The sequence below is a fragment of the Balaenoptera borealis genome (assembly GCF_965194805.1).
Source record: "Balaenoptera borealis genome assembly, chromosome: 1".
NCBI classification, from domain to species: Eukaryota; Metazoa; Chordata; class Mammalia; order Artiodactyla; family Balaenopteridae; genus Balaenoptera; species Balaenoptera borealis.
In genome coordinates this window covers 19,407,355-19,421,863 of record NC_138860.1, presented here as the reverse complement: position 1 = coordinate 19,421,863, position 14,509 = coordinate 19,407,355, and the positions used below count along the sequence as shown (strand labels likewise).

Sequence of the window (14,509 nt, the reverse complement as noted above, 5' to 3'; positions counted from 1 at the left end):
GTGAAACTGATATTTCAGTATTATAAAATTATTTTAATGTATATTAAAATGGTTCAAAGACAGAGAAGACATGAATTCAAAACAAAATCAACACACAGTGAGTAAGATGTAATTCAATTAAATTCATTTTGATTCAACAGTCAGTTTATTGAGTACCTGCTATGTGCAAGAAAATGTGCTGGTTGCGAGGGGAATACAAAAATGTGTTCATGCACCCTACATGCACGCTGCCTTTAAGGAGCTTACAGTCTGATTAGGAGGAAAAATTATGTTTATGAGTAACTATACATACTACAAAGTAGAATCATAGAAGCAGAGATACAAAGAAGTGAGGGAATCATAAAAGATAAAGAATAATCTCAGTTACTAGGTGATATTTGATCTAAGCCCTCCATGAAGGATAGTAAAATTTTAAAATGTGGATGTTTGGGGATGGGGACGTAGGGGGTAAGGAGGTAAAATGCACTGATTTTTAAAAAATTTTTGGCTGCGTTGGGTCTTCATTGCTGCGTGCGGGCTTTCTCTAGTTGCGGCGAGCGGGGGCTACTCTTCGTTGCGGTGCGCAGGCTTCTCATTGCGGTGGCTTCTCTTGTTGTGGAGCACGGGCTCTAGGTGTGCAGGCTTCAGCAGTTGTGGCACATGGGCTCAGTAGCTGTGGCACACAGGCTTAATTGCTCCACAGCATGTGGGATCTTCCCGGACCAGGGCTCGAACCCGTGTCCCCTGCATTGGCAGGTGGATTCTCAACCACTGCGCCACCAGGGAAGCCCTGCACTGATGTTGAGGCAACACAATGTATTTGAAAAGTAGGTAGGAAAATGGTAATACTGGGAGTTAAACCTTGATAGACAAGTTGGTAAAAGTCTCTGAATTCCAAACTAAGCAGGTACTACAGAACCATGAACTGTGTTTGAGCAAAACAATTGTGAATGATTATAATTAATTTGAGGTGTGAGTCCTCCAAATACAGCAGAATCCTACAATGAATGCATGTAGTATTAGTTTTCTTAAGCAATATGCTTCAAACTTCTAATATCCAATTTTTACCATGTAATTAAGAGAGACATACATTTATATGTAAATATTAATACATCTTACTGAACATACTATATAGGCTATAGGATGTTCATACTATAAGGCTATTTTTGTATCATAGATGACAGAACTTTGCTGATAATGAGAATATCTTTTTCAAGTCCCCTTCTCTTGATACCGTGAAGAAGGCATGCTACAGACAATGATTTGGTTACCAAACATGCATTTCACATTAGACAGGATAGTTTCTGTGAAAGCAGTTCTATAGGCACTTCTGGAATAAAAATCTCCTGAGTCTTAAAGACTTAAGAAGGGAAAGATAATTTATAATATCATCACACTTATCTAGTAGGGTACAATTTCTGCCATAAAAGAAGCTCTGGCTTCTGACTTGCTCACTGCAAGAATCCCCATGCACAAGCCCAAGTTTTACTGCATTATTCTATGGCCAGACCCTCCCATCTCAAAACATTCTGTACCTCCACAAATAGGATGCAGAAACTTCCCTACAGTCCTTTTGTTACGGATCTTGAAAACATGATTGACAATCAGTCCTGCACTGACCCTAAGACCAGACATGTCAATGTTTTGCCATGAGGTGCAATTGTGGGGGGAGGATGATTTGCAATTATTTATACGTGGGTCAGGAATTCCCAAGCTTTAAGTAGTAGCCTTGATACTGGAAGGGTTGAATCAATATTATGATTTTTCTTGCAGGCCCTCAAATCTTAAGGAAAGCAGAGGCATTGTATGGGCAATGACTGCTAAATTAATTGGTCTTGAACTGTCCTAGTGCCTCTGCTATATTTAATGGTAGGGTCAAGGACATACCCTTACTAATACAGTACATTCCCTTTCACTGTTAAAGTTTTTAAAGTAATTTTATGAAATACAGAGCAAATAGAAATAAAAGTAAATACACATTTATTAGAGTTTTAATTACATCTATAAAGAAAAATAAACTTAGCAAAAATAAATTGAAAAACAAATATAACTTTTTGCCAAATAACTATAGAATTGTGTGTGTGTCCCTGGTTTTTAAAAATGTGAGTTGGTTACCTATTTAATTTTGGGGGGAACACATACAGATAGTAATACATTTAATATTTATAATAAATAGATAATTATTTTTTAAATTGCCATTGTTTTACATTTTAAATAGCATTCATTTGACACTCAACCTCTGATTTGATTTCAAAGTAATCCAGACTTTATTTTTAAAAAGAGCCAATTAGTAATTATTTGGATCTTTATGAAAATATCTGTGTCCCAGCCTGCTATCCTGCTCCCACCCCTCAGTAGAGATGAGTAAGCTCTTTAAAATAGCACCTTCTCTAATTCCATATAGTACCCAGTACAATTTCTGACCACAGTATGTTTTTAATAAATAAACAAAACCAACTGACTAAAAAGAATAAGAGTGAGTAGTGACAGTCCTTAAAATATAAATTAAAATCCCAATGGAAATACTTAATGTCAATTGGAATTTTCTTCCTAATAGGCTACTAAAACTAGTGTGATTGAGATGGAAAGAACAATGACATTTAAAGTGATGACTGTAGCTCTTTACTTAAGTAAGCCTGGACTTCCATTCCACGGTAGAAAAGAATTTAACAATATGTAGCTGAATACCATTCAATTTCTCAATGTTGCTTCCTCATTACCAGCTGTCTTTAGATTCAGCTATTTTAAGTCAAATGCTCCTAGGAATCTATTCTAAATATAAGGGCTATGATTATCTTTGGTTGAAAGCATTTCATATATACTGTTCCAAAAAGTAATGATTCTGTGAGATATTAATAATAGAGGTTTCACAAAATAAACTCACTCCACGATCAATGTGGAGAATGCTATGTCAAAAAAAAAAAAAAGTTGAACAGGTTTTTTTCCTCCCATCTTCTTCAGGACTTCTCCAATTGTTTGTATGTTAACATATATATAAAATCTCACAGAGGAAGATTTCACATCAGTAGTCATTGTTTCCCAACCTTATTGATTACAGGATCCCTTTAACTGTAGAATAATGTTTACAGAAGAGATACTGAACTATTTTTAAATGAATATTTTAAATTCACTTAGGTAAAGTTTGGGATATAGCAAGCTGTCTGTTGAAACTTTACTTCAGTAAATTTTGTGGACAATTTACAATTTATTAATTGTCATTTCTACAGTAATTTATAAAGTATGATAATTTTAAATACTTCATTCTTAAACATTAAAAACAAAATCTTAGATGAACTTAAATTGCTTTTTCTTATTTTATCATTTCTGTAACAAATCATATTCAAGTTGACCTGGAAATATCAATATCTTACCATATTCTTCACACTGGCAAGGTTCCTTCCCTACTTGACTAAATAAAATTGATCACAGTCTTTAAATCTACAAAAATATGAGTTCCAAAACTGACATCTTTAATTATTTAAAAAATACAAAAACCTCTTTAAACAGTACACATTTATACTGTACACATAAAGCTAATATTCTTGATAATAATTACTGGATAAAGGTTTAAGTATTTACTTTCTATCTCACTCTAGTCTGTATTTCCAGGACTATCAAAGAGTTATTAATAAGAATCTCACCTATAAACATTTTACTATTTATGATGAACTAGAAATAACCAATGGCAACTATTTTAAATTTAAATTCAGGAAGAACAAATTTTTTTCAGTTTTCCATTCTTAAAAAGTACAAGAAAGCAGGAATTTTTCTTTTTAAAGTACCATGTACTCTGAATTCCAGTTTGTGATACTGTCCATTGTACATCACTAAAAATATCAGCAAAACAAAGTTGAAAACTACTTTCCATACCTGCCTAAATTTTGCACGGGCCTCTTTTTCTTTCATTCTTCCATGGGCAACTAAGTAATCAAATACTTCACCTGAATCAGAAAGGTAAAGCAGGCAGTAAAATATACATAGATTTTTCAGTTAACAATATACGCAATGTCAAGTTTTTGCCTTGTTTTTAAAGAAGCTTTTGGCCCACACTTTTCTGATAGTTCTATATAAATCACAACTGTTACATGAATAGAAAAAAAGGAAAAAAAATACATGTAAAATTGAATATGGGTAGCGGCTTATGATTCAACAAAACTCTTAATAAAAAGTCATAAAAAACATAAGAAAACAGTCATAAAAAACATAAGAAAACTTACTTTCTGCTTTCAACTATTATGTAAAAATACAGTCAACTCTTTATTATCCATTCTAATAAAGGGAAGCCACAGCATGGGCAATCAAAAATTACATTTGGCTTTGTATTTGGGGCCTACATTTCAAACAAAATAACAGAAGTCATATTATGTTGGCTCACTCTCTTAAAGTCTACTAGTCATAGAGTCTTGGTCAAATTCCATCTCTCTACCTCCATCCACACTGATTTCTTTCTTTTCCTTCCTACACTGATTATGCGCATTCTCACAGTACTCATTTCACCTGCATTGGTATTTAACTACTTATTATACAGAATGAAATCATCCTTGTGTGCATCTCCTATTACCCCAGATGAGCTGCAAACTCCTTGAATGCTGTCATCATACCCATACTTTACCTGTATCCCCATCCCCATGACAGAACACGAAGTGGATAGACAATACATATTTGTTGAAATAATTTAAAGATACTAGAAACTGTAAAAATTTTCTAATAGATCCTTTACTTTACATGTAAGTTTTTTTCATTTTTCTCTAATCAATAATAATAAAAAAATAACTAATGTTTAGTTACATTATCAAAAATAAAATATCTCAGTGTAAGGGATAAAATTTTTATATCCTTATAATTTGTACCACACAGATATATACATGTATATTAGAAACTCATAAAGTGGCTTAAAGAGTTCTTGTAAAGTACAGCAAAGTGGTTAAAAACTCAGGTTTTAGAATCAGACCAATTTTGGTATGAATCCTTATTTAGCCCTAAGTAGCTATTGGGAGACATAAGGAAGATTTCTTAACTTCGTTTAGACCCTGCTTCTCCCTATTACCTATTTCACATGGGTGTTGTGAGGATTAAATGAAATAATGCACGTGCTTAGCACAGTGAGACTGGCATATAGTAAGCACTCAATAAATTATATATTTGTATCTAGGTATACAGATCTATTACATATACATATATGCAATATCAATCCTAGGACATAAGTAAAATGTTAAAAATCAAATATGTAATGATGTATGTCAGATGAAACTAATAAATCTACAATGTTAACATATTATATCAAGCATACTTAAATGATTAAATGGGATGATGAAAACAGAGAAATGAATAGATGCTCTAGTTGACCCATCATAGTAGTTAATTCTAGATATGTGAGTTGAGGCTGGGAAAGATATATGGCAGGAGTTCAAAAATTTGGACTACTCTTAAGTTCTGCCTGGAACGCTCACACCCCCCGGATGTTTACATGATTCAGTCCTTTACTGATTATATATTATTTGTTTATGATTTGCTTCTCCAACTAGAACGTAATCTTTTGTCATGTTTTTGAGGGCAGGGACCTTGCCTTTGCTCACCCGTGTGTTCCTAGCACCTAGAATATCACTTAGTACACAGTAAACATTTAATAAATAATGTCTGCATGAACAACAGAAGGTATAAACACACTATTCCAAAGTAGCCCTGACGCCTTTTAATAGGCTCCTTTGAACAAAACATGGTTCAAAATCATAAAGGAGTTCCCTGCCCTTCTAATCACTGAAGATCTTTTGCCCCATTAGTGAACCAGAATCAACAGATGTACTCCTGGCAAAGAGGCAGTTGTCTGACTCAACCCCTGTTCATGCTAGGATTCTCGTGTGCATGTCAGATTCAATCCTAAAATATCTAGAAATTTCAGAGGAAAAATATTGTTTTATTCTCTAGAGTCACCTTGCCATTTATAGATTAAAAAGGCAAGAGGATGATTCTAGATTTACTGCTACAGAACCATGATGGTTTGTTACAGGATCATTGACTGGCAAGACTCAAAGAACACCTATCCCTAGGAATCAGAACTGAATAAGGGGCCACTGGCTGAGCTCCAGTACACACCTCTCTACACTACACTACACCCTTCTGCCCCTCCCAATGCTACTAAAGGAGAGCAGTGAGGATCCTACGTGCTGTCTATTACTCCAGCCATTGCTCCCCTTCATCAGCACCAATAAAGAGTTGACTGCACTTACCATTAATCGTTAAAGCAGTATGCGCATTAATATTAACACAGCCTTGTGGCAGCCCTTCATAAAAATAGAACAATGCCCACAGACCTTTAGCTGTCTATAATTTCTCATATCAAAACATGTTTAGCCCCACTCTCTAGACTTTAGATCACTAAAAAAAAAAAAGTCTAACTGAATAAACACTCAGGGTTTCAACAATGATGAATTGATACACAGATCTAACTACAGGATAGAAAAGTAGAGAAAGTTCATTATGTGGTATTTGTAGGTTCATTAATTTTATTATAGATTAACATTTTATGAAAATTTGCATGGCTGTATTAATATTTCTTAAAATCCTATAATAATAAAAAACATTAATGATGTAGGTTTCCAGGTTAAGTAAAAAACCTACAATGAAATATTTTCATGATGAAAAAAAGCTATGCAAAAAACTAAATCTTTTAAAACTTTCAATCTACATAAAAAACTGAAAAAGCAATTAAAATCCATTTAATATTTGTAGTAAAATTTTTTAGAAATCTAAGAGAGGGTATAAAAATACATAGCCTAGATGCTATAGACTAAAATAAATCATCTTTATTCTAGTTACACAAAATCTGAATCATCATAAAAATCTATACACTTTATTAGCTAAAAGAACTCAAAACTAAATTCAACACTAAGTTTTTCAATTGATTAGCGGAAAAAAGGTAATTAGCCAAAGTGGTTTAAATAATTTCTGCTGCCCTCCCTCTTCTTCAATTGCTTAAATTCTCTGAGCCCTTAAAACCTTCAAGTATCCTCATTTTACTTATTAAATGATTTAACTCCATAAATTTTAAACCTGTTTCCGAGAAAGTTAAGTCTTATGCCTAAAAGAACAGTGAATCTGAGCCAATGTATCTCTCATTTGAGGGGAAGTACATGAAAATGATTTTCTATTATATATCAGTGTTTAAAAATCATTCCTATTTTTGACACTATATAGTCAGAATATATATTGGGTTGGTCAAAAAGTTCGTTTGGGATTTTCGTAACATCTTACGGCAGAACCTGAACGAACTTTTTGGCCAGCCCAATATTATATTCTACTAGAAATGTATCTTACATTTCCCCGTCAACTCAGTCTCCTAACTTATAAAATATACAGATCAATACTTGTTTAAATTGAAACATTTTATGGATTTCTTGAAAATGTATGTATATGGAGAATCTGTCATATATGAACAATCAGTGAAATAAACATCTGACCTAGAACATGCTTTTACTATAAACTTTATTAAATACATCCTGAATTTGAGATTTCCTGTTAATAGCCAAGAGCTTCTACTACTACTAATGTTATTATATATTATATTATTTAGATAAGAATTGAAACATTCATAGATAACAATGCAAATTTAGAGTTTTGAAAAATGTCCCTAAGTAATTTTTAAATAAGCCCAAATCCTACTTTTAAATGTAGGATCAATAGGTCTTGAAACTAAACACTGAATTTTCCTTAAGATACTATTTAAAGGCATTTTATGAAACTATAGATTCATTAACATCAAAAAAGACGTGAATGTTAATGATTGGTATTAATAATTCTATATGTCTCATCAAAAGATAACTTTTCATTCCCTTCATCCTTACCTCCACTCGCGTATTCCATGACTAAATAGAGGGTCTTCTCTGTTTCAATAACTTCAAACAATTTTACTGAAAAAAGAAATTAGAGATATAACTCTGTGGTTGTGAGCACATATTGGATATGCTTTAAGAAAATTTAAGGTAACACTAAACCAAAGGAAAATTTGAGTATTTACTAAAAATTATTAATTACAACTTAAAGTTTAAAATTTTTCTCAAGGGTTATTACGACTATGGAAGAAAACTACTTACTGTGAAGTGATTTGGAACCAACTGCTGGGTCAAAAGAGAGTTAAATTTCTGGGATTAAAAAAATCATTCCTTTTCTAATTAGAATAAAGTAATAAAAAAAGAAAATCTTAAAATCAAAATAATAAAATTTTAATTAAAGCTTAAAAAGACACTATTATTATAATGAGCCTATCAAAAAATGTTAAATAATCTTTGGTACAGAAACAAAAAATTTTATAATTATGTGATATTTTTAAAGTTTCTGGTTAAAAAATACTAAATTATCAGACTTATGTATTGACAAATAGTTGAAATTATACACCAAAGTAACTGCATGAGTGTCTCTAATAAACATAAGATTTTTTAATGTGCAAGAAACACATGATTCAAAAATAAACAGATTAAAAGAAGAATTGCTTTTTACTTCTTACAATCCAATGACTGTATAATATATGTAATCAATAAACTTATTTGTAAATATGGGGGAAAAACTGAACTTATGGAAGTAAATTCACTAAAACTGAAATCAACTCTATTTTCTTTAAAATTCAAACTAGTTATTTTGCTTATAAACTATGATCAAGACCAAGTGCCTATTATCAAAATATCTGGAATTATTTTTTATAAATACCTAAATGGCATGCAATCTCTATTTAGAGAGATTTAGTAAGGAGATACAAAAATCATTTATATGCTTTAACTCCAAGTCATATATATTATTTTAGTGACAAGCAGAAGACAGCAAGGTAGTAGAAAACTACATTTGTAGCCTTCAGTTAACTTCCTTATAATCTATTTTTACCCAAAGTATCACTTTCTGAGGTTATCACTTTTTCTCATTTTATATAAAACATCCTTCAAATTGTATCCTTTCAAATAGCCTCAAATTAAGGAAAATACTTTATCGTTAATTGTATATATAAATTTCATACCTATGTTAGGGTGATTCAATATCTTCATTATTCGTACTTCTCGAAACAACTGTTAAAGAAAACAACCAAACAATTTTGTTAAAAAAGAACACTCAAGCAGTGAACCAATCAAAACATCTATTTGAAGACATTTATCTGCTTATAAGACACTACAGGATTCTGGTCAAATAAGAGATTTACTTCACAGTCCCAACTCTAATTTTGCTGAGACTTGGTTCCCAGGACAATTTTAACTAATGAACTCAAATGGTTCTGTGTGTGTGTGTTTGTGTGTGTATGTGAATATACCATATACAGTAAAACTAACATTTATTTGAATACTCATTACTAGGAATAAAAGAAAAACACTGTGGGAATGAAACTAAATGATCATCCACATGACTTTTATCCAAAAAAAACCTTCCTTGGGGTTTGGGGGGCCTGACTCTTTAATCACCTCTACTGGTTGATCAGACTATAAGCAATTATGAATAAAGCTGTATAAACCATGTGTAAGAGTCTGTGTGGACTAAGTTTTCAATTCACTTGGGTAAATACCAAGGAGCATGATTACTGGATGGTATAGTAGAGTATGTTTAGTTTTATAAGAAACCACCAAACTACCTTCCAAAGTTGCTGTACCATTTTGCATTCCCACCAGCAATGAGAGTTCCTGTTGTTCCACATCCTTGTCAGCACTTGGTGTTGTCAGTGTTTTGGATTTTCACCATTCTAACAGGTGTGTAGTGGTATCTGTTGTTTTAATTTGCAACTCCTAATAGTGTATGGTGTTGATCATCTTCTTATATGCTTATCTGCCGTCTATATACTTTCTCTGATGAGACCTCTGTTCAGATCATTTGACCATTTCTATATCAGTTATCCGTTTTCCAAACGCTTTCCAATCCTCAACAATACCAGATGCCAATGGACAGCAGTAAGCATGGAATACTCATCAAATACCATGTAGATTCTAGTTAGTGACGTCAGAGAATATGTCCTTCCCATGAGCAGCCCTGGAGGCCCTGGGCAGAGGGAGCCGGAAGTCACATACCCTCACTTCCTCCTCAGGGGTCTCAGAGGGGTAAGGGCCTTGGTGTGAGCTGGGTGGCCTCAGGTCAGCAGAGGGGAGTGTGGAATCTCACTCCTGTGAATATTCAGAGGGAGGATTGAGGGGACCTCCTATACCAAGACAGAGGGGATGCCGCCCATACCCGGCGTTTCTCACGATTGGCAGCAGGGGCAGAGCTCTGTGGGGTCTCCTGTATTCCTGGTGGGTAGTCCCCTCAGAATGCACTCAGGGTTTTTATCTTGGTTTCTGACACCACCTGGGTCTCCTCACTCTGCTTACCTGACGTCCCCCCTAAAAATAAGGCCCTCACTTCCCTGAGAAAACCAAAGAGGAAGTAAGGGGGCACCTCATCAGGTGACCTCTGCCCACGGACTCCTTGGGCTGACAGCAGAGGTAGATTCTGTGGTTTAGATTTTCAGAGGATCTGTACTTCTGGTTTCAACTTTTTTTTCTTATTATGGCACATTAGCAGGTAAAATTCACACATAATATGAGCACATAAAATTTACATATAACTATAAAATCATAACTCACAAATCTGCTGATCCTAGGTTCTACTATAAGCAGAATTTTTTTCTTTAGAAAAACAAGTCAAATATTATGCCTGCCTCTTATTTTTCCATGGCTTTCATAAACTCATTTTATAAGCACTGAGTAATAAAACAGTCTATTTAAACATTTAAAATATCATTTTATAAGAAATATACCTATTTGTAACCAAAGTAATTTTTTAAATGTTAAACTTTATTATTTAAAAATATTGACTTTTTTTCCTGAATCTCCACCCTGCACCCCAGGAATGTATTAAAAAAAAAAAAATACAGATAGTCCCTATTTTGGTTTTGCTGTACTATATAGATTTTAAAGTTTTTGGACCTATTATTAATACGAGTAGCATTATTGTAAGTTTCATTTGCATTCATTAGTATTATCTCTATTTCTTTTTAAAAAATTTATTGAAGTATAGTTGCTTTACAATGCTGTGTTAATTTCTGCTGTACAACAAAGTGATTCAGTTATACATATACACACATTATTTTTCATATTCTTTTCCATTATGGTTTATCACAGGATGTTGAATATAATTCCCAGTGCTATACAGTAGGACCTTGTTGTTTATCCATTCTATAAATAATAATTTGCACCTGCTAATCCCAAACTCCCACTCCATCCCTTCCCCCACCTGCCATCCCCCTTGGCATCCACATTCTGTTCTCTATGTCTGTGAGTCGGTTTCTGTTTCGTAGATAAGTTCCTTTGTGCCATATTTTTAGATTCCAGGTATAGGTGATATCATATGGCATTGGTCTTTCTCTTTCTGACTTACTTAAGTATGATAATCTCTAGGTCCATCCATGTTGCTGCAAATGGCGTTATTTCATTCCTTTTTATGGCTGAGTAGTAGTAGTATGTATTTCTAATAGAAAAGTCCCCAATAACAATCTTGTTCTCCTATACTTACATGTAAATGAACTACCTCTGTTTTCTTCATTGAGTGTTGCTTTCTTATTAAAATTTTATCTGTTAAGTTGTTAGATGTGACTATACAGTCACAACTCACAAGCACTACAGTACAGAAGCCTTTGTAACTGGCCTCCATGAAACCAACTGTCACGCGGCATTGCCTCTGCAAAACCTGCTGAGCACACTTGTGCACCCTCGACGCTCACTGTTCGAGGTGCTTCCTGCGCCCCTACACTTCCGCGGTTAAGCAGCATGCTTACCAAAGGTTATTTAGATTTCAGACATGTCTGTCAGTTACAGTTGTTACTGCAAATAGGTCATTCAACTAATGTATTAGTTTTCTATTGCTAAGTAACAAATTACCACACCCCAGCAACTTCTAACAACACACATTTATTATCTCACTGTTTCTGTGTGTCAGTATTCACTGTGCATCATGGTCACGGCTTAACTGGGTCCTCCACTGGGGGTCTCACAAGGCTGCCATCAAGGTGCTGTCCAGGCTGCACTCTCATCTAGAGGCTCGACCGGGGAAGAATCTACTTCCAAGCTAACCCAGGCTGTGGGCAGAATTCATTTCTTTACAGCCCTAGGGCTGAGGGCCCTGGATTCTTGCTGGCTCTCCTGGAGGCTGCCCTGACCTCTTAGAGACTGCTCACAGGTCTTGCCAAGTAAGCTTCTCCAACACAGCAGTTTACTTTATCAAGCCAGCAAGGATAATCTCTAGAGCAAGTTGGTTAGCAGGACAGTCTTATATAACATAATGTGATTGTGAGAGTGAATTCTCATCACCTTTTCCTAATTCTACTGGTTAGAAACCAGTCACAGATCCCGCTCACACTCAAAGGGAAGTGATTGTACAAAGGTGTGAACACAAGAAGGCAGGGATCACTGGCGTTGCCTTAAGGTCTGTCCAACAAGATTAAATTTACATAAACCAATGAAGGACAAGTATGCTGTTTAACAAAACAAACCAAATTGAATACTTTCTAAATACTAGATAAGAGCTGTTAAAGAAATTGCTGTCCTGTTAGGTGTGGGCAAGAAGACTGTAAAAGATTAAAAGAAAATCTAGGATTCTGCTCTCAGATCACTTCCCGGGAGTCTTTAAATTCTCCATTAATTAAAATAAGAAACCAATTAGAAATAGCAGCAAACATGGGTTTACAAGTATGACTTGTACAAGATAAACAAAGCCAATCAGTAGACCCAAACTTAAAAGAGAAAAAAAAAAAAAAGCTTTGCACCTAAATGAAAAGATTGGTTGATGAATGTATATTTATGTGCTCAATTTAAATGTTAAATTCTTATGTAATTTTTAATAATTCCTCACTTTAACCTACTTTTTCGATTACCAGTCCTTACTGCCCCATGGAAGAGGGCTTCTGCCTTACTTTGTAACTGGCATAGGTACCTCCAGGAAGAGTGGCCCATTAAGTTGTAGCATTAGTATGCCACACTGGCTCCTTCATTCTATCTTCTTTCTCTTCTGTCTCAAGAAAGAACATCAAATTGCAACAGAGTGAGAACAAAATTGTCACATGGGTAATCTTGAATTTATTCTTGTTAATTTTTATGACGTTATCAGCCAGTTCAGTAGTTTATTCTTAGAAGCAAACTGGTTGAGACACATCTGATCACTAATTAAAACATACTGGCAGCTCCATGTTTGAGAATAAGTAATCTAAAGGAACGGACAGCTACACATCCTTCAGGCATTCCCCTATAAACACTGTCTTTTGTTTGTTTACTTGATTGAGTGGTGCTGAATTCATGAGTTTAGTCCTTGACTGGAGTCTAGAATGTAGCTCTTCTGTTCTACAAAGAATCGAGATGAGCTGGGGAACAGTGTTAAAATCGTCCTGTGAAAAGTGGGACACTTAACAAAAACAGTACCTGAACAGAAGGCCACTCCACTTCCATCTGGAGATGAAGCCAGAGAAATACCATCCCTTTCTCATCAGAAAGGAATTTCTTATTCCAGTTAAAACAATAATATACTGTCATCGGGTTCCTACATCTCAATGTCTTGAATACATTGTTCTATCCATAGTTTCCTCTCCTTCAGCATTTTTAAAAAAAAATTTGTATTGAGATATAGTTGATTTACAATGTTGTATTAGTTTGAGGTGTACAGCAAAGTGATTCAGTTATACACACACATACATATATATACACATATATTCTTTTTTAGATTCTTTTCCATTATAGGTTATTACAAGATACTGAGTATAGTTCTCTGTGCTATACAGTAGGTCCTGGTTGGTTATCTATTTTATCCCTCAGTAGATTTTGACAAGGAGTGAGAAAAAACTATAAAAACAAGCAACGGCATGAATGTGTGTATAAGCTGAGTGTGTGCTGGCTAAAAGTGACAAGCAGTTGTGGAAAGAGGAAGAGTGGCTGCTGATGGAAGAAGTGGTGAGGGGGTTTTAAGTGGTACATTGACTCGGGACAATGAAATGCCAGAATCCTGCCCCGTCAATCACCCTGACTCCGATGGAAACACTTGAACTGTCAGCCAGGTTTGTCATTAACGTTCTAAATCTAGAAAATCGGGGCCAATTGAATAGTACTAGCACGTGGATTCAGTAAAGCGCTATGATGTTTCTTCCTCTTCATGACTCCCCATAACCTCTTCCTAAACTCTAATATTCTAGTTGGTTGCACAGAGGAAAGAGACTGGACTAATGTCAAAGTCTTCTGCACCAGCCCACTGAGTTAAAGGGAGCAGACGAGGGAGAGACAGTGAGCTCCTTATACATATTTGGTCTTTTCACCCAGAAGAGACCCTACCAGCAAGGATGGCAACCTTATCCATACCTGCTCTTCCTTAGGAAAGGGGGAAAGAGGTGAGGGGGAAAGGAGAGCTGAACATTTAGACCAAGATAAGAAGTTTACCCTGAGATGGAGAGTTGTTGTAAAAAAAAAAAAAAAAGTCAATTATTGTATGTATCGTATGTCCAGGCACAAGTAAGGAAAACAGAAGTTTGTGAACATATTAAATAGGCCCA

The 14,509-nt window shown here is 34.7% G+C and overlaps 1 protein-coding gene across 10 annotated transcripts in view; it reads right to left on the bottom strand.

Annotated features, from left to right (window-relative positions):
- The window catches only part of MARK1 (microtubule affinity regulating kinase 1), a 149,778-nt gene that overhangs the window by 41,289 nt on the left and 93,980 nt on the right, over window positions 1–14,509 (bottom strand). For 6 of the 10 annotated variants that reach the window (XM_082394341.1, XM_082394342.1, XM_082394345.1 and 3 more), the window contains 3 exons: window positions 8,981–9,029; window positions 7,821–7,886; window positions 3,850–3,920 (listed from right to left, as the gene is read on the bottom strand). In XM_082394341.1, coding sequence (XP_082250467.1) covers window positions 3,850–3,920; window positions 7,821–7,886; window positions 8,981–9,029 — 186 coding nt within the window. The remainder of the gene's footprint in view (window positions 1–3,849; window positions 3,921–7,820; window positions 7,887–8,980; window positions 9,030–14,509) is intronic. The other 4 variants (XM_082394338.1, XM_082394344.1, XM_082394343.1 and 1 more) reach the window with 3 other exon arrangements.